Source organism: Oncorhynchus clarkii, chromosome 19 (assembly GCF_045791955.1).
Source record: "Oncorhynchus clarkii lewisi isolate Uvic-CL-2024 chromosome 19, UVic_Ocla_1.0, whole genome shotgun sequence".
Lineage (NCBI taxonomy): Eukaryota > Metazoa > Chordata > Actinopteri > Salmoniformes > Salmonidae > Oncorhynchus > Oncorhynchus clarkii.
In genome coordinates, this window is record NC_092165.1 from 23,214,708 (window position 1) to 23,239,640 (window position 24,933).

Below are 24,933 nucleotides of genomic sequence, written 5' to 3' on the forward strand. Positions count from 1 at the left end.
ATTTACAGTATTACAGTGAAAAAATACCATGCTATTGTTTGAGGAGAGTGCACAACAACAAAAAATGAACATTTTTATTTAACTAGGCAAGTCAGTTAAGAACAAATTCTTATTTACAATGACAGCCTATGAACTGCCTTGTTCAGGGGCAGAATGACAGATTTTTTACCTTGTTGGCTTGGGGATTCGATCTAGCAACGTTTTTGTTACTAGCCCAACACTAACCACTAGGCTACCAGCCACCCCAGTTATTATGTCAACTGGTTTGATACATTCACCTCTGAAGGTAATTATTGTACTTACATTCAGTAATCTTGCTCTGATTTCTGAATCCTGGGGGGCCCAGAGATAAAATGTAGCATAGTTTTGTTTGATAAAAATAAATTTGTATATTCAAATGTTGTAACTGGGTTCTACAGTTTTAACCCCTGCTGTCCCCCCCACTCCCCCCATCTAGATGTGTAAAGGTTAGTGTCGTTTCTGTAGGGAAGCACATTTTCCATCATTTATGACATCCCTGGGAGTGTGTAAACTTAAATGTTTTATTACCATATATATTGTGTATGTTCTCTATAGTTATGTACTTGAAAATGTAGCAACATTTTGAACAGTGGTTCAAAATGCAATGGTTCATTGGATCAGTCTAAAACGTTGCACATAGACTGCTGTCATCTAGTGGCCAAAATCTAAATTGCGCTTAGACTCCGAAGTGATATAATGGCCTTGCTCTTGTATTTCAAAGATTATGATTTAAAATAATAATAATTTTAAAGCATGTTTTTTTCTTTGTATTATCTTTCACCAGATCTATTGTGTTATATTCTCCTAAATTAATTTCACATTTCCACAAACTTCAAAGTGTTTCCTTTCAAATGGTATCTTCTTGAATATGCATTTCCGTGCTTCAGGTCCTGAGCTACAGGCAGTGATTTGGGTATGTCATTTTAGGCGAAATTTAAAAAAAAAAGGGTTTGATCCAAGGTTTTAACAATCTCTGCATCATTAGGACAGTTCTTTGTGAGAAGATGCTAACAATGGAAGTTGTTAACTCATGTTCACAGTTAGCCATTGCTATGTAATGAAAGCTGAAAAGTACCAGTGGCCTGGTCCCAAGTTAGAGCAGGTCATCCGGGGCCATCACCCAGTGAGACACAGGTTCTGGACCTGTGTAGATGGAAACAGAAAAGTCTGACCTTTTTGGGTAAAACACTGGGCTAAGTTCTCAATGGAAATACAGCATAACAGTATTAGCCCACTGAGCAAAAACTGGTTGAATCAACTTTGTTTCCATGTCATTTAAACAAAACGTTATATGTGATGATGTTGAATCAACATGGGAAAATGATTGGATGATTGCAAAAAGTCATCAACGTAAGGGAATTTAGTCTTCTTTTAACCCAACTTTTAAACAAAATCCAATGAAAAGGTAATATATTTAGTTGATTTCGTGTTGGATTCACGTTTGTTGACAACTCAACCAAAATTAAATCAAAACTAGACGATTAAATTGCATCTGTGCCCAGTGGGAGCCTAGTATTAGCCTATTAGTATTAGCCTACCTGTGTGGAATCTGAGCTTTGCCTATCTAAACTAACATGATATGCCATCTACTCGTACTATTTGACATTTTATTTCAAATCTTTTGTTGATAACAATCCCATTGATTTATCTGTGATAGTTACTTAATCCAAATATTTACTTGTTTATCTCTGTCCATTGATGTAGCACAGAGCTGTATAAAGAGGAGGGAGGACCATGTCTGAGAAGAAATCCTGGAGTTCAGACAGCCGTCCCAAATGTGGCATCCGCAGCTGGAGTGCAGACAGCTACGTGTGGAGCAGCAAGAAACGTTCCAGGAGTTCCCGGAAAAACCCCGGCCTTTGGGGTCCGGAGGGGGAGGGACCGATGGATGAACGTTCCACCTTGTGTCCGTGGCGATGGCGAGAGAGGAAGTGTAGCTGCACCGTCTTGGGGGAAATCGACACGGACGACACGTGTCGAAAAGCCCTTTCTCGACGCTCCCTCCGGCAGAAGTTCCAGGATGCGGTGGGTCAGTGTTTCCCTCTCCGCAATGGCCACCATCACCACCACGGCCACCCAACAGGGTCCTCCAGGGGGGCTTTCTCTGTGCTCCTCTGGTCCAAGCGCAAGATCCACATCTCGGAGCTCATGCAGGACAAGTGTCCCTTCTCACCCAAGTCGGAGCTGGCTCACTGCTGGCACCTCATCAAGAAGCACGCCAGCCACCCTAGCACCATCGTGGGCCTAGAGACTGCCCAAGCTGCTCAGGCTTCCCAGGCTGCCAGCAAAGAACAATTCCCTTCCACGTCCTCGTCTCCGCCTCCGCCTCTTTCCTGGGAGGGCATTTGCTCAAGTAGGCCCCTGAGCCTTGAGGACTGGGACCCGTCCTGTCCACAAGGAGGATCAGCCCATGGTGACAGCCATACCGACTACATCCTTGTCCCGGACCTCCTCCAGATCAACAACAGCCCGTGTTACTGGGGCGTGCGTGACCGCTTCGAAGCCGAGGAGCTTCTGGAGGGCCAGCCAGAGGGCACCTTCCTCCTGCGCGACTCGGCCCAGGACGAATTCCTCTTCTCAGTCAGCTTCCGCCGCTACAGCCGTTCCCTCCATGCACGCATAGAGCAGAACGGCAAGCGCTTCAGCTTTGACGGACGCGACCCGTGCATTTCCTGGGACCCGAGTGTCACGGGCCTGCTCCGGCACTACAGCGACCCGGCCACATGCCTTTTCTTCGAGCCCCTCCTTGCTCTCCCCCTGCCCCGGACTTTCCCCTTCACCCTGCAACACCTGTGCCACACCGTGATCTGTAGCTGCACTACGTACCAGGGTATTGAGATCCTTCCACTTCCCTATCAGCTCAGGTACTATCTTAGACAGTACCACTACAAGTGCAATGTAGAACAGTGTAGAACAATTATAATTACCTACTATCATTATTGTCCCATGGGTTACTACTCTTCCATATTGACAATGATTTATCCGTTTTCAGAGACCTGTGAAGATCCTTCCTGCAGTCGCAAGAAGACTTTTGTAGACTTTTTTATTTCCTTGTGGGAAAATTTAATCGGACACACAAGAGACTTGAATGGGTGGGGGAGGGAGAGTGAGATGATTTGAATGAATGTCAGAGTGAATGATTACATTATTACAGAAGCTATGAGGAAGTGCGCATCTGGTTTAAAAAAATCTCATCTGGACAAATGTAACATCCCAATACAATAATCATTGCCTCCCCTACTGCCTTCTTACAGTAACTAAATGAGCGATAACACTCAGAAACACTTTTAGTATGTACATTTACACATTTAATGCAATATGTGAGGACAGTTTAAAAGTGGTTACATGGCCGTCCAACACATAGTCCTTGTTTTTTTTATACAGAACTTTATTGGATTTTCAGTCTTGTAACTAGAGGATGCAGAGGGCTGCAGTCTTATCTGAGGCCACAAGATGGCAATATAAATGCACTATTCACACCCATGGTATGTTTACAGATGCAGTACAAGTGAGTTTGTCTTGGTTGCCACAACATTTCATTGTTTTTTTCAGTCCCAGAAAAGTACATACAGTGCCTTCAGAAAGTATTCATACCCCTTGACTTTTTCTGCATTTTGTTGTGTTACAAAGTGGGATTAAAATGGATTTAATTTTAATTTGTTTGTCAACGATCTACGTGAAATAATCTGTAATGTCAAATGGAAGAGAAATTATATATATTACCGTTCAAAAGTTTGGGCTCACTTAGAAATGTCCTTGTCTTTGAAAGAAAAGCTAATTTTTTGTCCATTAAAATAACATCAAATTGATCAGAAATACAGTGTAGACACTGTTAATGTTGTAAATGACTATTGTAGCTGGAAACAGCTGATTTTTAATGGAATATCTACATAGGCGTACAGAGGCCCATCATCAGCAACCATCTCTCCTGTGTTCCAATTGTGTTAGCTAATCCAAGTTTATCATTTTAAAAGGCTAATTGATCATTAGAAAACCCTTTGCAATTATGTTAGCACAGCTGAAAACTGTTGTCTGATTAAAGAAGCAATAAAAACTGGCCTTCTTCAGACTAGTTGAGTATCTGGAGCATCAGCATTTGTGGGTTCGATTACAGGCTCAAACGTTCTTCTCAAACTCGTCAGTCTATTCTTGTTCTGAGAAATTAAGGATATTCTTCAACTGGCAGCTTCATTAAATATAGTACCAGCAAAACACCAGTCTCAACGTTAACATTGAAGAGGCGGCAGAGTTCTAAGCAGAAAGAAAAGTTGCAAAGAAAAAGCCATATCTCAGACTGGCCAATAAAAATAAAAGATTAAGATTGGCAAAAGATTACAGACACTGGACAGAGGAAGATTGGAAAAAAAGTGTTATGGAGAGACAAATCTAAGTTTGAGTTGTTCGGATCACAAAGAAGAACATTTGTGAGGAGCAGAAAAAATGAAAAGATGCTGGAGGAGTGCTTGACGCCATCTGTCAAGCATGGTGGAGGCAATGTGATGGTCTGGGGGTGCTTTGGTGGTGGTAAAGTGGGATATTTGGACTTGAAAAATGAAAGCTATCACTCCATTTTGCAACGCCATGCCATACCCTGTGGACAGCGCTTAATTGGAGACAATTTCCTCCTACAACAGGACAATGACCCAAAGCACAGCTCCAAACTATGCAATAACTATTTAGGGAAGAAGCAGTCAGCTGGTATTCTGTCTATAATGGAGTGGCCAGCACAGTCACCGGATCTCAACCCTATTGAGCTGTTGTGGGAGCAGCTTGACCGTATGGTACCGGTACGTAAGAAGTGCACATCAAGCCAATCCAATTTGTGGGAGTTGCTTCAGGAAGCATGGGGTGAAATCTCTTCAGATTACCTCAACAAATTGACAACTAGAATGCCAAAGGTCTGCAAGGCTGTAATTGCTGCAAATGGAGGATTCTTTGACGAAAGCTAAGTTTGAAGGACACAATTATTATTTCAATTAAAAATCATTATTTATAACCTTGTCAACATCTTGACTATATGTCCTATTCATTTTGCAACTCATTTCATGTATGTTTTCATGGAAAACAAGGACATTTCTAAGTGACCCCAAACTTTTGAACGGTAGTGTATATATATTTTTATTAATGGGAAATAAAACACTATATCTTGATTAGATAAGTATTCACCCTCTGAGTCAATATATGTTAGAATCACCTTTGGCAGCGATTACAGCTGTGAGTCTTTCTGGGTAAATCTCTAAGAGCTTTGAACACCTTGATTGTACAATATTTGCCAATTAACTTTTAAAACATTCGTCAAGCTCTGTCAAGTAGGTTGTTGATCATTGCTAGACAGACATTTTCAAATCTTGCCATAGATTTCCAAGCCAATTTAGGTCAAAACTGTAATTAGGCCACTCAGAAGCAACTCCAGTGTATAGCCTTGTGTTTTAGGTTATTGTCCTGCTGAAAGTTGAATTTGTCTCCCAGTGTCTGTTGGAAAGCAGACTGAACCAGGATTTCCTCTAGCCACTACTACAACACAACACTAAACAAAACATGAATACATTTTAAATTCTCCCCAATTTCATGGTATCCAATTGGTAGTGACAGTCTTGTCTCATCGCTTCAACTCCTGCACGGACTCGGGAGAGGCGAAAGCCGAGAGCCGTGCGTCCTCTGACACACAACCCAACCAAGCCACAATGCTTCTTGACACAATGCCCACTTTAACCCAGAAGCCAACCGCACCACTGGGTTGGAGGAAACTCCGTACACCTGGCGACCGTGTCTACGTGTACCACAGGACCGTGTCCTGGGCCACCACAGGAGTCGCTAGAGAACGATGGGACAATGACATCCCTGCAGGCCAAACCCTTCGCTAACCTGAACGACGCTGGGCCAATTGTGCGCCGCCCCATGGGTCTCCCGGTTGCGGCTGGCTGCGACAGAGCCTGGACTCGAACCCAGAATCTCTAGTGGCACAGCTAGCACTGTGATGCAGTGCCCTAGACCACTGCACCACTCGGGAGGCCTTTAAATGTATTTTTATCCTAAAAAACTCCCCTAGTCCTTGCCGATGACAAGCATACCCTTAACATGATGCAGCCACCACCATTCTTGAAATATGAAGAGTGGTATGCAGTGATGTTTTGTGTTAGATTTGCTCCAAACGGAATGTTTTGTATTCAGGACAAAAGGTGTGTTTCTTTGCCGAATGTTTTGCTGTTTTACTTTAGTGCCTTATTGCAAACAGGATACATGTTTTGGAATATTTTTATTCTGTACAGGCTTCCTTCTTTTCACGCTGTCATTTATGTTAGTATTGTGGAGTAACTTCAATGTTGCTGATCCATCCTCAGTTATCTCCTGCCACAGCCATTCAACTCTGTAACTGTTTTAAAGTCACCATTGGCCTCATGGTGAAATCCCTGAGGGGTTTACTTTCTCTCCAGCAACTGAGTTAGAAAGGACGCCTGTATCTTTGGATGGTGTATTGATACCCCATCCAATGTGTAATAAATAACTTCCTGATGCTCAAAGGGATATTCAATGTCTGCTTTTTAAACAGGATGGGTGTCCCCTCAATGGGACGGTTAAGCTAACGTAGACTAATGTGATTACCATGAGGCTTTACGTAACATGAAAAATTCCTAGGACATAGACATATCTGAAATGGGCAGAAAGCTTAAATTCTTGTTAATCTAACTGCACTGTACAATTTACATTAGCTATTACAGTGAAATAATATCATGCTCTTGTTTGAGGAGAGTGCACAATTATGAACTGAAAATGTATGAATAAACCATTAAGGCACATTTGGGCAGTCTTGATACAATATTTTGAACAGATATGCAATGGTTCATTGGATCAGTCTAAAACTTTGCCCATACACTCCTGCTATCTATGGGCCAACATCTAAATTGTCCTCGGGCTGGAATACTACATTATGGCCTTTCTCTTGCATTTCAAAGATGATGCTACAAAAAAGCATGTTTTTTTCTTTGTATTATCTTTTACCATATCTAATGTGTTATATTCTCCTACATTAATTTCACATTTACACAAACTTCAAAGTGTTTTCTTTCAAATGGTATCAAGAGTATGCATATCCTTGCTTCAGGTCCTGAGCTACAGGCAGTTAGATTTGGGTATGTAATTTTAGGCGAAAATTTAAAACAAGTGGCAGATCCATTTACCAATAGGTGCCCTTCTTTGCGAGGCATTGGAAAACCTCCCTGGTCTTTGTGATTGAATCCGTGTGTGAAATGTGCTACTCGACTAAGGGACTGTGTACAGATAATTTCATGTGTAGGGTACAGAGATAATGTCCAATAATGTTTGTACCATGTTTTGTGCTGCTATCATGTTGTGTTGTTACCATGCTGTGTTGTCATGTGTTGCTGCCTTGCTATGTTGTTGTCTTAGGTCTCTCTTTATGTAGTGTTGTGTTGTCTCTCTTGTCATGATGTGTGTTTTGTCCTATATTTATATGTTATTTTATTTTTTTATCCCAGCCCCCTTCCCCGCAGGAGGTCTTTTGCCTTTTGGTAGGCCGTCATTGTAAATAAGAATTTGTCCTTAACTGACTTGCCTAGTTAAACAAAGGTTTAAAAAAATATATTATAATAATTAGGTAGTCATTAAAAAATAATGTTAAACACTATTATTGCACAAAGAATCAATGCAACTTATTATGCAACTTATGCAACTTATTGCTTATTATTTTACTCCCAAACTTATTTAACCTTGCCATTATAAAAGGGTTGAATACTTATTGACTCAAGACATTTGAGCTTTTCATAAATAAAAAAAAACATAATTCCACTTCGACATTATGGGGTATTGTGTGTAGATCAGTGGCACAACATCTCAAGATAACCCATTTCAAATTCAGGCTGTAACACAACAAAATGTGAAAAAAGTCAAGGGGTGTGAATACTTTCTGATGGCACTGTAAAAATGGATACTGTTTCATGTTAGCCCCTTTTTAGAGAGGCCAGATACCTCATTATTCTGATATATTGAATTATGGTCTTTTTAATATTGTTTCCTCAAAATGCTAAAATTTTCAACCACCCAAACAACCTTTAATAACATTCATTCCAATTTCCCTACATGTATACTGTATTCTACTTCCAAATTCAACCAATAAATACTCCATTGTCAAACCTCTTTTCTGTGACATTATTTTCTATGTAGAACAGATGGTCAGGAAATATATAATATCTTATTTTCGACATATCCTTGCTCTACTAGAAAAGCACTTCTCACATTACACTTAACCATGTCCTTACCACTGCTCAGTAAAATAACTTAATAGTATGGTAATATTTGCCTTTCAAATGTGGGAAAACAATTCAAAGTGCTCTCTGCAAAGAGCACCTTTGAATGTTATTGCTTTCCAAAGAGTGGGAGAGATAAGAAATAGAAGGCACTTTCTTCCTCTCTATGCAAGACTAATTCAGATTTTGAAGTCGTTTGTTAATTTACAAGTAATTTATTTTACACACTCTTAATTATTGCCATTTGGCGATAAGATTGGGATCCTCACCACCTTCTCAAAACGCATTGGAGAAGAAAGTGCGAGGGGAGGGACCCAATATGGTTGAAAAATAGGTGAGTAGATAGGATGCGAGAAATCATGGAAAGACACATTGAAATTCAGTCATGGGCAGCGTCCCTATTCTCCTCCCTTATCCATAAGCACAATTCCCATCATGGATTTAACAATGGCAAAAGCTCCCCCCCGGCAATGATAACACCAATCCATTGCTTTTAAACCTGTGACGGGAAGTGTGCAAGTGCACACTTTGGGTGAAGTGTGGAGAATCGTGATGCAGACCATGTGTCTAGATGATGGGGAAAATAAATACGGTTTCTCAATGGACAGAGGCAGGAGCCATACTTTTATTGATCTTCCCATACCACAGAAATTAAATATGAATGTGTCTCAGATTATCCAGTTATCATTGCAGTCAGACCCCATCCAGAGTTTAACATTGTAACACTGTATTAAGGTATCTTATTATATACAGAATTCATTAAATCACAGACGATTCTGTGATGGGATTGTATGTCTTTGGTTTTGGCTCATTTGTAGTAATCAGTCAACATGGGCACACACACAAGCAAGCACACACATTGCACAGGTTACTCACACACAGACACCCACACACATAACTCACAAGCACACAGGCACACACAGGCTTTATTGGAGACTATTGGATTTCATTGCAGTAATATTTAGACACAGCTGTCTGCAGCAGCCTATTTCCTGTTGTGCTTATGAAATTACTCCAGCGAGACACCTCTCAGCCAATAGAAAGTATACCAAGATCAGATTGTCTGGGCCACATTGGTTTGTAAAGAGATGACAGTGGAGGCTGCTGAGGGGAGGATAGCTCATAATAATGTCTGGAACTGCGCCAATTGAATGGCATCAAACCATGGGGTTGATGTATTTGATAAGTTCCACTCATTCTGCTCCAGCCATTACCACGAGTCTTCCCCAATTAAGGTGCTGTGGTCCTGTGGTACTTACATATTGTTGTTTGATGCAAATTTAATTTCGTTGCCCAGTCTTTTGTGTATACAATACTTTTTTTGTATCATTTTAACTCTTAACAATGATGTGAATAAACATACAACTCTTTGAAAACGAATGCAAGGAGCTTAGACTATACTGGGAGTTAGATTGAGAGGTTGAATTAGTTTTGACAAGAAGGAAATTATGGATGACTTGATTGGAATTCATTTATAATTTATGTTTGAAAAGATACAAACTGCATAGCTAGCTGCCGCCTGCCTACATGACAAAGTTTTTTTGGTGGCGCTCGTCTTTTTTGGGCACATGGGAGGAGCAAAGGAGGAGTCGAGGGAGTGGTGAAGCTTGACGTCGCGGGCGGGAATCCTGAAGCTCTTTTGGGTTCCTCGTTTTCAACAGCGCGGGAGTTTCTGCCATCACAGAAAGAGGATTCTACAGTAAGTTTGGTTTTATGATCCCTGTTTCACTCATCTCCTGCAACATGATATATTCAAAGAGACGATTTCAAACGTTTGGAATGATTACGTGATTTTGTCATGTGGTTTTTAGCCAGTTAGCTATTTTGAACTGTTATTCTGCCCCGGTTAGCTGACGCTAGCTAGTTATGTGGTTCAAAGGTCTTCGCACATATAACGCACAGGAATACATTTTCAAAGAAAGTGAATTGCACAACGAATAGACTGGCTGCAAAAGTAGTTAACTAACTAGATAACTTGACTAAGTCATAGATAGTGAAATGCAATGTTCGTTATTAAATAAGATGAATGATACTGTAGCTGTGTTATTGATCCCCTAGGGGAAATTTGATTGCACTTGCGTATAGTATAGTAAGTAGCTAATAGTAGTTAATCAAACGGGTACCAAGGCAGCCAATAACCTTAGCGAAACGACAGTGGACAGTAGACAACAATAAAATAAGTAGACAACAATAAAATAAACAGCACATCAATACTGTTTAGTTAAGTGGTACTCGAGAAGAAGAATTCAGTATGTTAGCTAGTTCATGTGTATGTACAACATAAATGGGAACATGCCACTTCCACATTTGCATCACCTCTCATTCTCTGATAATGCTATCATTTCAGTAGAGCAATGCCCTGTGAAAGAAAGCCAATGCGCTACGGCCACTCGGAGGGACACACTGATGTTTGCTTCGATGACACTGGAAAGTAAGTATAACTGAAGCAGCCATGACAGCTGGAACATATTCACTACCAGCGTTACCTCCCGTCCATAAAGTGGCAGCTGAACATGTCTCATCTGATATTTTGGTTAAAAGACTTGTCAAAAAACATGACATTAAGCAATATATCACATTACTTATTACTTATACATGTTTTGTTTTAAAAACATTAAGCATGGTCATCAGGCAAAAAAAGCTTTTGGCTGGTAGATTTTTCCATCTACTTGTACCTGCCACAGTGGCTGGTTGACCAAAACGTAAATGTTAGGCCCTGGTCATCAAATAGGCATAAAACAAATGTAATATACACAACTGAAATATTTGTTTAAAGTAATGTGAATTGATTATGATTAATAAGTGATGAGCACTAATGGCAGTCACTACCATCATGGGACTTTTATTTATTGTTTTATGCTGTGTTAGAGCGTTCAACCCACCATGCATTTAATGTTTAAAAAAAAAAAAATCAAACCCATCATTTTTTTATAATCGAACTGACCTCAAAAAGCGCTAATCTCTCAGCGCTAATAAATATTGTCCAGGTAGTAATATAAGTATAGAGGCAGTCGCTGAAATTATTCTTGCCTGACATTCTCTCAGGTATATAGTCACTTGTGGAAGTGATGGGGATGTGAGAATATGGGAGAGTCTGGATGACGACGATCCCAAGTCCATCAACGTGGGGGAGAAGGCCTATTCTTTAGCCTTGAAGGTGAGTCTCATACCAGTCTGCCATTGCCAAAGTTACCAATGTGTTTCACAGCAAATATGCAATAAGCCTACTCAATGTGGTTGCCAATGAGGTACTCCTGAGACATGGCTGTAGACTCTTAGACCCCATAGGAGTCTACAACCATATTGCAGGTGGTTGATGTCAATTCTATAACACTTCTTATTTTTATTATCTTCCTGGGGTCCACAAGAAACACAACATGACGAGTAAGAACACACTTATACACCATTTAGACAAGGACAGTCACAGAAATGTAAAATGTAACAATATACAAACAATACAACAAAAATAATTAAAACTATATGTGTTTGTGTGTCCCCTCACTGTCCCTGCTGTTCCATGAGATGTTTAATCTGTTTTTTTAAAGATCATTTTGCTGTTTGCTTGAGTCATTTGAGATGGGAGTTCCATGCAATCATGGCTAGGGCTGTGGCGGTCCTGACATTTTGTCAGCCAGTAATTGACGTTAATTAACATTAACATAAGCACGTTTAGCATCTCCTGCCTTCCACGCATAGCCTACAAGCCACTGATGCAGAACTTTGAACATCTACATTTTAAAAAGTCGAATAAATCCATTTAATATAGCCTACACCATCGCAGTAAATCCATAATTTAATTTAGACAGGTCTAAAGAAACATGATATGAAGTAAATGTAGTCCATTTCAGAGGAACAGAAAAGCATACTCTGCTTTCCCCGGCCAAACCCGGACGGCACTGGGCCAATTGTGCGCCGCCCTATGGGACTCCCGGTCACGGCCGGTTGTGAGACAGCCTGGGATCGAACCCAGTTCTGTAGTGACGCCTCAAGCACTGCGATGCTTGAGTTGCTGCGCCACTCGGGAGGCCCTGCGGAATTTAAATTGTATAGTATGAAGAATACAATTGAACACAGCTTCATAAATATTCTGTTTTGACCGTTTAACAAAGAAACTGGTCCTCCTATATTCTTAATTTAGAGTTATTTATGCAATTTGATACAAACGTTGGGCTATATGTTTAGATTTTTTATACATTCTAAGGCTGCATGATGGGACTCTAATGATTTTTAAAAAGCTTCAAGCTGCACACACTTCATCACGCTCTCATTCACAATTTGACAAGCACTTGATAATATTCTCACCAGGCCTCAAATTTCCATGCGGCATCCCCCTTGTGTGGCCGTAATGCCCCCTAAAAAAATCCATGCCTTTTGCGGCCAAAGTGGCCGTTGTGCCCTAGGGCTGAATATAATAATTATAATTGCCGTGCTCCGAAGCACATCTCACTCACTCTCAGATGTAGCCGATGTCCGTCACATGATCGGGTCCTTCTCACAGGCATTTCAGTTAAGAAGTAGGCTACAAGTGAAGGAAGAGACACATTGGGACTCAACTGTGTGCATCCCTCTAATTGAATTCCGAGGCGCATATTAAAGATGACAGAACTGGCCAGAACTGCTTACTTTTCGTCAGCCAATAAGATGAGTAGGCCTAATGAACAGTGAAAGCACTATCCTATGTCAATGTACTATCCGCCATAGTACAAAAGTTGACCAATTCTATTGATGATGCAACAGATCAGAATGTTTAGCTTAATGTTGATAAACTAAACTCACTAAAATAAGAAACGTCTTCTCACTGTCAACTGCGTTTATTTTCAGCAAACTTAACATGTGTAAATATTTGTATGAACATAAGATTCAACAGCTGAGACATAAACTGAACAAGTTCCACAGACATGTGACTATCAAATGGAATAATGTGTCCCTGAACAAAGGAGGGGGTCAAAATCAAAAGTAACAGTCAGTATCTGGTGTGGCCACTAGCTGCATTAAGTACTGCAGTGCATCTCCTCCTCATGGACTGCACCAGATTTTCCAGTTCTTGCTGTGAGATGTTACCCCACTCTTCCACCGAGGCACCTGCATGCTCCCGGATATTTCTGGGGGGAATGGCCCTAGCCCTCTCCCTCCGATCCAACAGGTCCCAGACGTGCTCAATGGGATTGAGATCCAGGCTCTTTGCTGGCCATGGCAGAACACTGACATTCCTGTCTTGCAGGAAATCACGCACAGAACGAGCAGTATGGCTGGTGGTATTGTCATGATGGAGGGTTGTGTCAGGATAGGTTTGCAGGAAGGGTAACACATGAGGGAGGAGGATGTCTTCCCTGCATCGCACAGCGTTGAGATTCCCTGCAATGACAACAAGCTCAGTCCGATGATGCTGTGACACACTGCCCCAGACCATGGCGGACCCTCCACCTCCAAATCGATCCCGCTCCAGAGTACAGACCTCGGTGTAACGCTCTTTCCTTTGACGATAAATGCGAATCCGACCATCACCCCTGGTGAGACAAAACCGCGTCTCGTCAGTGAAGAGCACTTTTTGCCTGTCCTGTCTGGTCCAGCGACGGTGGGTTTGTGCCCATAGGCAACGTTGTTGCCAGTGATGTCTGGTGAGGACATGCCTTACAACAGGCCTACAAGCCCTCAGTCCAGCCTCTCTCAGCCTATTGCAGACAGCTTGAGCACTGATTAAGGGATTGTGCATTCCTGGTGTAACTCGGGCAGTTGTTGCCGTCCTCTGTACCTGTCCCGCAGGTGTGATGTTTGGATGTACCGATCCTGTGCAGGTGTTGTTACATGTGGTCTGCCACTGCGAGAACAATCAGCTGTCCGTCCTGTCTCCCTGTAGCGCTGTCTTAGGCGTCTCACAGTATGGACATTGCAATTTATTGCCCTGCCCACATCTGCAGTCCTCATGCCTCCTTGCAGAATGCCTAAGGCACGTTCACGCAGATGAGCAGGGACCCTGGGCATCTTTCTTTTGGTGTTTTTCCAGAGTCAGTAGAAAGGCATCTTTAGTGTCCTAAGTTTTTGTAACTGTGACCTTAATTGCCTACCATCTTAAAGACTGTTCCACAGGTGCATGTTCATTAATTGTTTATGGTTCATTGAACAAGCATGGGAAACCGTGTTTAAACCCTTTACAATGAAGATCAGAATTTGTAATAATCCAAATATCTTAGAAAGATTGTCCTGAAAAAGGGTTTTTCTTTTTTTGCTGAGTTATTAGGTTATTTCTCCACATTATAAGCTCAGCAGTAGGCTATAAGTGCACATTTTCCAAATGCTATCAAATAGCTGGAAAACACTTCTCAAAAGTGACTACAAATGCAGTTATGCATGTAATGGTTTATTACAAAGGTGCATTTTTGTAGTGAAAATGATCTTGCCCAAACTTGAAACTCACGTGCAGCCTATGTATGCCAGTTAGGCTTTACACCGGTTATAAAGCGGATTAATGTGCTTAGTTGTAAGATGTTATTTGGCCACCAGTTGTGATACAAACCTTATCAAAATGGGCTAGGCTACATGAGGTCTGCGACTATGATTTGAAGTTGCAAAAAAAGGCATGTGCTCTTTTCTTCCCTTACTGCACAAGCTGGGCATCATTCACAAGTGATAGGCTAATACTGTCACCTATAAGACTGTTATTCATTTAATGTTTAATTTACATATACTAAATAATATGTGGTGAAATTAGTTTTGATTTAGAATGGACCATTATCATGCACCTGTCTCAGAACAGTGGTATGGGGAAAAAATACACGTCATCTATGCACTGAAATAGCGAATTGAGGACGCTTTTCCCGTGGATCATTTTCATGCCAGCCTGGTAGGCTATACTCCTGTTGTAGGCCTAGCCTATAGAAAGCTGATGGGATCCTCGCTCTCATATATTTCCCCTCTATCACTCCAGTGCTTTACACGCACCCATTCATATCCCCTGCACTCCTCTCCTGGGAGGTAATACAGATTATTGCAAATCCTCTAATGTTGATGACCTGAGTTCTTTCTTGTCAATTGTTTCTATGAAGTTGCCATTAAATTGCTCTGCCATTATTATTGTATGAGGTATTATTGGTGGGGTTACCCCTGTCCTGTGACGTGTGTGTTATATTGTGTGTCTTATCTTTTCTCTCCTCTGGCAAACCGGCTACACTCTAGGCAGTCTCTTTTGCAGATGTGTGTGTCTGGTAGTGGTACTCCACCTAGCCTACTCTTTTCAATTTCGGCAGGGTTAATACCTGCCTGGTGCCCCCAATTTTTTAAATGTATATTCACCCCTCTAATAATACCGCTACAATCCTCTTTAAGCTTTACAGGAATATGGCTCTGAACGTATACAGCAACACCTCCCCATAGACATTCCTGTTTTTTCTGTAGATGTTATATCCTTCTATTGCTATTGCTTTATAATCAAAGGAATTATCTAAGTGAGTTTCAGAGATGGCCGGTATATGAATGTTATCCGATGTTAGCAAGTTATTGATTTCATGACCCTTGTTTCTAAGGTTACATACTTAGTCAAGTTGTACATACATTATGATAATATTCAAACAGTGCTATGGCTCGAAATATCCGCTCCCTGTTACAAATCTAGGTTTATTTGTCATATTCACGGCATACAGTGAGTGTACAATGAAATTCTTATGTTTATCTAACTTTGTCTTTTCTTCCAATAATATATAGAATGGGAAGCTGGTCACAGCAGCCTCCAACAACACAGTACAAATCCACACGTTCCCTGAGGGTGACCCAGATGGCATCCTCACCCGCTTTACCACCAACGCCACCCACATCACCTACAACAGCAGCGGCTCCAGAGTCGCTGCCGGATCCAGGTACTGTAGACGGACACCCATAGAAATAGAATGACTTAGAATATAATGTCATTTCTGTGTTACCACCCTGATGTGCAGAGCTCAGAGCAAATTGCTAGAAGCTGAACAAATTATATTCTGAATGTCATTATCCTCCTCAGTTCGGCAATGCAGATATCTACATTTATTTCCTTGTCATAAAAATGTGTTTCTGGTTTGATGGTTATACTAATGATCCCAATATAGTTATTGTGCCAGATCATAGATTAGATTAGATTCGCGAAACAGCATTCAATTCCTTTCTGATTAGTCTAGACTGTAAGTCAATAGCTGTTTGCTGTACGCATTGATTCCCTAAACAGGTGTATCACAGAAATGAAGACTCTGACCATATCTCTGGATTGATTAGGCCATTTTCACGTGGCTAATATCCGTTTGAATATTGACTTGATCAACACAGGCATCTGAGACCTGGTGAGGGTTACAGATGTAGGATCTTAATTTGAGCCAATTTGCTACAGCAGGAACATTTGAATTATGTGGAATATCGTTAATGGACATTTTTGTAGGGGATGATCAATCAAGTCTGAAATTTTAAGGTGAAAATGATATACTTTAGAAGCGTTTTTAAGTCTAGAGTACATTACAAGTTTGCATTTCCTGTTGTGCAATAGGGTGATCAAATGAAGATATGGCATCTGTATGACATCCACCACTGATTTGAGGAAATTAGTTTCTTGCGTCTATTTCCTTCTGCAGATCTAACTGATATCATTAAATCGGACATACCCGTAGCCCAAACAATGATTTTCTTGATTACCTTTGTTCTGATTGTGTGTATGTGTGTGTGCCTCCCTCAGTGACTTCATGGTGAAGGTAGTGGAGATGTACGACAGCAGTCAGCAGAAGACCCTGCGGGGACACACTGCACCCATCCTCAGTGTCACCTTTGACCCCAAAGATGAGTTCCTGGTAGGAATCATCTACAACGTTACCCTTACCACCACTAATTTTACAGGTTTTGACATGATACTAATTTGCTAGATACTGTTATTGTGCATTGGGAATAGACTAGAATGCTTTATTCATACAAGAAAAAAGTATTTGTCAAACCTTTCTCATCTCAGGCCTCTGCTAGTTGTGATGGATCTGTAGCTGTGTGGAAGATTGAGGAACAGGTAACAAGCCATCACCCCACCTCATATTCTACTCTTCTGTTTAGCTCATTGTCATTGAAATCCTTGGGCGGGCCGCCTAAGGGTTTTTTCCGGATGCCTACCTCCAAACAGTGTAAAAAAAAATATATGTATACAGTACCAATCAAATGTTTGGACACACCTACTCATTCAAGGGTTTTATTTATTTGTACTATTTTCTACATTGTAGAATAATAGTGAAGACATCAACACTATGAAATAACACATGGAATCATGTAGTAACTAAAATAGTTAAACAAATAAAAATATATTTTATATTTGAGATTCTTCAAAGTAGCCACCCTTTGCATTGATGACAGCTTTGCACAGTCTTGGCATTCTCTCGACCAGCTTCACCTAGAATGCTTTTCCAACCGTCTTCAATGAGTTCCCACATATGCTGATCTCTTGTTGGCTACTTTTCCTTCACTCTGCAGTCCAACTCATCCCAAACCCAATTGGGGAGGTCGGGTCGTCTTATGCAGCACTCCATTACTCTCCTTCTTTGTCAAATAGCCCTTACACAGCCTGGAGGTGTGTTGGGTCATTGTCTTGTTGAAAAACAAGTGTTAGTCCTACTAAGTGCATACCAGATGGGATGGTGTATCTCTGCAGAATGCTGTGGTAGCCATGCTGGTTAAGTCTGCCTTGAATTCTAAATAAATCACGGACAGTGTCACCAGCAAAGCACCATCACACCACCTCCACCATGCTTCACATGCGGCGACCATCTGTTCATCTACTCTGCATCTCACAAAGACACAGCGGTTAAAACCAAAAATGTCAAATTTGGACTCATCAGACCAAATGACAGATTTCCACTGATCTAATGTCCATTGCTAGTGTTTCTTGGCCCAAGCAAGTCTCATCTTCTTATTGGTGTCCTTTAGTCGTGTTTTTTTTGCAGCAATTGGACCATGAAGGCCTGATTCACCCAGTCTCCTCTGAACAGTTGATGTTGAGATGTGTCTGTTACTTGAACTCTGTGAAGCATTTATTTGGGCTGCAATTTCTGAGGCTGGTAATTCTAAAGAACTTATCCTTTGCAACAGAGTAACTCTGGGTCTTCCTTTCCTGTGGTGGTCCTCATGAGAGCCAATTTCATCATAGCGCTTGATGGTTTTTGCAACTGCACTTGAAGAAACTTTCAAAGTCTTAAAGTAGTGATGGACTTTCGTTTCTCTTAGGTTATTTGAGCTATTCTTGCCATAATATGGACTTGTTTTTTTACCAAATAGGACCATCTTATGTATACCACCCATACCTTGTCACAACATAACTTATTGGCTCAAACACATTAAGAATGAAGAAATTCCACAAATGAACAAGGCAAACCTGATAATTGAAATGCATTCCAGGTGACTACCTCATGAAACTGGTTGAGAGAATTCTAAGAGTGGGCAAAGCTGTCATCAAGGCAAAGGGTGGCTACTGTGAAGAGTCTCGACTATAAAATATATTGTTTCTGCTCTTGCTCTATCAACTGCCATTTGAAAGTATATTTAAAAATTGATATCTGGGTCGTTTAACACTAAAGTGTTTTGCAATGTTAAATGAAAATGTGTCTTTCTTATTGGACAAGTCCAGGTAGTCCCTCTCCAGTTTCAGTCAGTTTTCTTGCCTAATGAACATGACCGTGTTATTGCATTAGAGCAGTGTTTCTTAAACTCGGTCCTGGGGCTCCTTCTGGGTGTACGTTTTGTTTTTTGCCCTAGCGCTACACACATTATTCAAATAATCAACTTATCAAGCTTTGGTTATTTGAATCAGCTGTGTAATGCTAGAGGAAAAACCAAAACCTTCACCCGGGGGAGTTTGGGAAACCCTGCGTTAGAGTGATCTGAGAAACTCTGCTTTGGATTAATTCAGACTCAGGTGACCAGCTGGCCGCTGCTGCAGAAGTCCAATGATGTCATCAATGCCAAGTCCCTGTGCCGACTGGCCTGGCAGCCCAAGGCCGCTAAGGTACTAACTCACTTACCTCTACTTTTAGGTTATAGACTGTAAAAAGAAATATGCTATTGCAACCTCTTTCGATAAGGAATTGAGACCCAAAGCTCAAGAGAAGTTTCATGTGTGTATCACCAAGGATACAGTCAGCTGAGTGCATACATTTAGAAAGTTCACAACACATTTTATACTCTTCCCTTGTAGGCGTCACCTCCCCAGCTATACATTTTATGACACCAATGAGTTGCCCTCCTTTCCCATGTGCAATGGCCATGGTCCTCTTGTTTAGCTAGATGTCAGAATCACACCCCGACCATCCTAGGCCTGACCCTTCTATCTGATCCGAGGCAATTTCCTCTTATCTGATTATGTCAATCTTTCTAAATTAGCATACACACAGTTTCAAGTGCATCTGCTCTCTCTGTTCAGTGCGCTCTTTTCTTAGCAGTGGTCTCAGTTTGGCAGATGCGTGAGGATGAGATGCCCGTGTGCTTCAAGGTTTACCTGATCTTTTTTCTGCAGTTTACTTGAAGATCACTCCGCGACACACACTATTTTATTTTACCTTTATTTAACTAGGCAAATCAGTTAAGAAAAAATTCTTATTTTCAATGACGGCCTAGGAATAGTGGATTAACTGCCTGTTCAGGGGCAGAACGACAGATTTGTACCTTGTCAGCACGGGGGTTTGAACTTGCAACCTTCCGGTTACTAGTCCAACACTAACCACTAGGCTACCCTGCAGCGCTGTCGTTCAAGGCACTGACTTGTTATTCCCACACTCGCCATCACTCACCGCTGTCATGAATTGGACTCATGCTAGTCACAAGTTCTGACTGAGCTCAATTGTCATGAAACGCATATACATCGATGAGTTTCTCTTTCATACAAACTTATAACAATGTGTGCCCACAATGTATTTTGTGTGGAGAAGTGCTTAGTAATGAGTCTCAACGAACTAATTAATAAATAATCAATAAAATGACAAACATCCACAGCATGATGGTAAACCCAGGGAGTTCTTTCAAAACAGGGCAGAATGCTTCAGGAAACAGTGCTCCGACAGTGGAAAAGTCAGCTAGCAAGGAATTGTCATTTTATAACGGATGATGATAAGCAGAAATAAGGGAGTACTAACTAACTCTCATTATAGTAGATGTGAGTTTCTCTTTTAAACAATCCCCTTGCCTTGTAATGTTACACAGCTAATAGCTAACATTTGCCAAGCAAGCTAGCTACTGTGCAACCCTAGTAACAGTACAGATGAAGATGAAAAATGGTCAGGCCTACTGTACATCTCACTGTAGAAATGGTTGAAAACTAGTCTAGGTTGGAGCTGTTGCTGTTTAAAATACAATCATAATTTTCATTCTTAACTGGAATGAACTGATTGAAGCAAGATGCTTTTTGAGGCGAACACACTCACACAGTTCTGGGTTGCTCATCTACAGCAGGAAGCGGTCTCCTGCCTGACTGAGAAAGCAGTAGATATTCTGGTCCAGTTTGGCACCACATACCTATGTGAGTCAGGGCTCTCAACTCTGACATACTTAAAAATTTTAAAAAAAAAACTGTTTCTGTACAAGGCTGAGCTTGACCTCAGTGTTGCACTGTCCAAAACTGAGCCCAGAATAGACATGCTCTCATTAGAACTGTGTGTGTGTGTTTTCTGGTCTACATATGTGTGATGTGATCAATCACTCAATCACAAAAAATATGTATTATATTTTAACAGCAACAGTTCCAACATAGACTTTCAACAATTTCTACAGTAAGATGTACAGTAGGCCTGATCATTTTTCATCTGTACTGTTACTTAGGATTGCCCTATCAAGAAGCCTGTGTGTGTGTTCTGTTATTTATCTGTGTGATGTGATCAATCTGTTTATTCCTGTTCAGAATGTAAATGATTTATTGTATTTTAACAGCAATAGTTCCAACCTAGACAGGTATGACAGGGTTTTTAATGGGGGAAAATACACATGGATATTTAATTTCATTGTTATTTGTTTTTGTCTATACTGCATTTGTTTTAGGCATAAGGGCAATGAAAATGTACTGATATTTATGTATAGTTTATGTATAGTAACCCCTGCTTTAAGGTGACCTATAGTTTTCACCTGTTCAGTACCTCTTTTATGCACCATTATTATTTATTCAGGTTAGTCTCATCGAGATGGGATATATTTTTCAAGACCGATCCTGATCCACTTAGTGACACTTATTCCATTATGTCAGTGCGTCCAGTGGTTTCCATAGTGTGTGTGTGTGTGTGTGTGTCTAGCTCCTGGCCGTTCCCGTGGAGACAACGGTGCAGCTGTACCAGAGAGACTCCTGGGCCCAGGTGGGCACACTCTCCGATGACCTTGGCACACAGGTGAGGTCAATGGGTAAAGTGGACACCTGGGGGGCATGTTCAGTAAGGTTACAAAAGGGTTTGAAACGGAAAACAAAATGAAGCGTTCTTCATGGATGGCCTACTCTGTTTCACAATGTTTTCTCCTCTACCTATTAAACAACACCATGCACGGCTCCATTGTAAGCCTGGGCGATATGGGCAAAAAATCATACGCAGCTTGTATTTATAGGCGATTCACAATATATCTAGATTTTGAAAACATATATATTTTTCTAAATAAGCTTTGTTGTACAATTTTAAAGGTCAAATAAACTTCATTTCAAATGGACAGCAATGATCTAATGAATTCAGGGCTTGTGAAATGATATGTTTTTTGCAGTCTGTCAATGAGTACGGTTACATGCACACAATGCGGTTATTGTGGATATAATAGATGAATATATTAGTTTGATCAATTTTTACATGCTTTGTAAGAATAACTATTTCCCCTATATTCCTAATTACATGGACACATCTGAAATCATGCTATCTGATGGAACTCTGATAAATGCAGAAAATCACCAATCAAATAAATGTTCTACCGTGATATTTTTGGGAAGCATATTTGAGTTTGGTCATATAAAGTTGATGTAAAACTTACTTCTAAGACTCATGCATTCAGTTATTCCTAACTCACTTCACTCGGGCTATAGAGGGAGTTTCGCTCGGCTGGTGCTAGCACATGTGCAGACTAAATACACAGCTGGAATGACGATTTGGGTTTTTACATGTGCTAATAATTTGAAAGATTACTCAGAAAACCAGGTGTTTTAATCGGTGTGTGCTTGATTCGATTTGAAAAAACCTGACCCAACTATTCTCCTGCTCCTGCTGACTTTTGCAGATTCTGCCACTACTCTCCTGAAGTTGCCGGTAATAGGCTACACGAGGAGTCGGCAAACTTTCTCATGTGGAATGGCAATTTATCTTACCATTTCTACGTACCAATCTGTATGCCAGTTATGGTTTTCATATGCAAATGTTAGTGAAACAGTTTCATGTCTTCATATCTCAAAATCATTGTCATGTGGTTAATCAACTTCTATTTCCATTGCCAACTATGTAAAAATAGCCTACATAAAGCCAACAAATAAAAACATTGTAGTATGCAGGTAGAAAATATAAAAATAAATATCCTATAAATCACATTGGCTACACATGGCCTGTCTGCAACGAACTTGAAACATTGTATAAACTATTTAACTTGGGTCTGGCCCAAAGCTTGTCCCTAGGCAACTACCAACATTGTATAAAATATTCTAGGCTCTGTTTCCTTAGCCAGTGAGCTCGGGACAGACCCAGTTGTAGTCTATTTGCGCAAGGGATGAGAAGCAGTGCTTGACTTGGGCACGAGCTCACCGGAGCTGAGTTCCGGCACCTCAAATGTTCTGCTTGAGCTCCTGTTCTTATAGAAGAATATTAGCTAAAAAGTATTGTGGAGTTCCTGAACCTAAATATAAACAGTAGCAGCACCCAAAATGGGTACCGGCCAGAGCCTATTTCAGTCCAAGTCAAGCACTGATAAGAAGTAATCAGGTAGGCCTATTTCATTACGTTTCAATTGGATCAGAGCATGACATCTTTCCCTTTCACGCAGACTGGTTATCAAAAGGCAGAGAGCTGGAAAGATTGATCAAATACGTTGAGGAAGTATTGTAATTCTCAATGGATGTAAAAACAGACTTTTTTTGCCTTCTGTTTGAGGGGAAGAAAACATTACTTTGAGTTGCTCCACGGGTCATTAATGGTGGTGCGTTAAAGCCAATCAGAAATACTATCAGATCCCCAAATGGGAACATTTATATGCCTACATTTGTGCGCAGGCCAGGTAGCCTATAGGCCTACTTCTATGTACTTCTATGTGTCCTTACTCAACATTGCCAGGAGCACTCGAAACAAATGACGGATGACTAAATTTACAAAACTCGTAAACGGAATGGTTGTGCACTCTGCAAACAATGTGTCCTGTCTGACATTGAGGGGAGACTGGAATAATAATATTGAATACATTCAAATAAATTACAGTAAACAAAGTAACAAACAGACTAGGAATTACTGGTAAATGTATTACGGGTGATGTATGTAATGGGGAATTGATATACACTAACAATCAAACGCAAACAATTCACACAATTGTTATGAAACGTGCATTCTGGAGAGGAAAGTGCATTGTGCGTCTGGGCGCTTGGTCAATCCGACGTCTGCATTGGCACAGCATGTACAACCCACGCCTACATTCAACAAATCACGTCAATATGGAGCTATACAGAGCCTTCTGCATTGTTACAAAATTTGGGAGGCGCATGGTGTTGCTCGATTTGGACTCTGCATTCCTCTGGAGGCTCTGCGATTGCTTCACACCCTCCATATGGAGACTACTACCACATTTTCCAATCAAGCATGAATTTACTTTTAGTCTAGCCTTCCGCAATGGATTAGTTCACTGAGATGGGCGCAAATATATAGTGTGTGTGTGTGTGTACAGTACCAGTCAAAAGTTTGGACACACCTACTCATTCAAGGGTTTTTCATTATTTGACTATTTTGACTATTAACCAAAAAAGTGTTTAAAAAATTAAATTATATTTGAGGTTCTTCGAAGTAGCCACCCTTTGCCTGACAGCTTTACACAGTCTTGGCATTCTCTCAACCAGTTTCATGAGGTAGTCACTTGGAATGCTTTACCAACAGTCTTGAAGGAGTACCCACATATGCTGAGCACTTGTTGGCTGCTTTTCCAAACCATCTCAATTTGGTTTAGGTCGGGGGATTGTGGAGGCCTGGTCATCTGATGCAGCACTCATCACTCTCCTTCTTGATCAAATAGCCCTTACACAGCCTGGAGGTGTGTTTTGCGTCATTGACCTGTTGAAAAACAAATGATTCTCCCACTAAGCGCAAACCAGATGGGATGGCATATCGCTGTAGAATCACTGACAGTGTCACCAGCAAAGCACCATCACACCTCCATGCTTCAGTGGGAAACACACATTCGGAGATCACCCGTTCACCTTCTCTGTGTCTCACAAAGACATGGCGGTAGGAACCAATAATCTTCAATCTGGACTCATTAGACCAAAAGACAGATTTCCACCGGTCTAATGTCCATTGCTCATGTTTCTTGGCCCAAGCAAGTCCAACCCCCACCTTGTCACAACACAACTGATTGGCTCAAACCTACGAAGGAGGTTCCACAAATGAACTTTTAACAAGACACACCTGTTGGTTGAGAGAATGCCAAGTGTGCAAAGCAAAGGGTAGCTACTTTGAAGAAT

At 40.9% G+C, this 24,933-nt stretch overlaps 2 protein-coding genes across 3 annotated transcripts in view; both read left to right on the plus strand.

Annotated features, from left to right (window-relative positions):
- The first annotated feature begins 1,755 nt into the window (after positions 1-1,755).
- Positions 1,756-5,885, plus strand: LOC139374439 (suppressor of cytokine signaling 4-like). Its single transcript, XM_071115479.1, has 2 exons — positions 1,756-2,929; positions 5,608-5,885. The coding sequence occupies exons 1-2, from the start codon at positions 1,756-1,758 to the stop codon at positions 5,883-5,885; spliced, it is 1,452 nt and encodes a 483-aa protein (XP_070971580.1).
- A 4,026-nt stretch (positions 5,886-9,911) lies between these two features.
- LOC139374940 (WD repeat and HMG-box DNA binding protein 1) overlaps positions 9,912-24,933 on the plus strand; it is a 43,558-nt gene continuing 28,536 nt past the window's right edge. Inside the window, exons 1-8 of one of the 2 annotated variants that reach the window (XM_071116198.1) lie at positions 9,912-9,984; positions 10,633-10,716; positions 11,331-11,442; positions 15,984-16,135; positions 16,975-17,086; positions 17,242-17,292; positions 19,180-19,275; positions 21,545-21,637. In XM_071116198.1, the coding sequence (XP_070972299.1) occupies positions 10,640-10,716; positions 11,331-11,442; positions 15,984-16,135; positions 16,975-17,086; positions 17,242-17,292; positions 19,180-19,275; positions 21,545-21,637 (693 nt within the window). In that variant the 5' untranslated portion in view covers positions 9,912-9,984; positions 10,633-10,639. The remainder of the gene's footprint in view (positions 9,985-10,632; positions 10,717-11,330; positions 11,443-15,983; positions 16,136-16,974; positions 17,087-17,241; positions 17,293-19,179; positions 19,276-21,544; positions 21,638-24,933) is intronic. The other variant, XM_071116199.1, reaches the window with a different exon arrangement.

What these genes read in the sequence shown, in the direction of transcription:
- LOC139374439 (XM_071115479.1), top strand. Translation starts at nt 1,756, where the DNA reads ATGTCTGAGAAGAAATCCTGGAGTTCAGACAGCCGTCCCAAATGTGGC. An exon ending in CAAGTGCAATGTAGAACAGT is followed by an intron (nt 2,930 to 5,607) that starts GTAGAACAATTA and finishes TCCAATTGGTAG; the next exon opens with TGACAGTCTTGTCTCATCGC.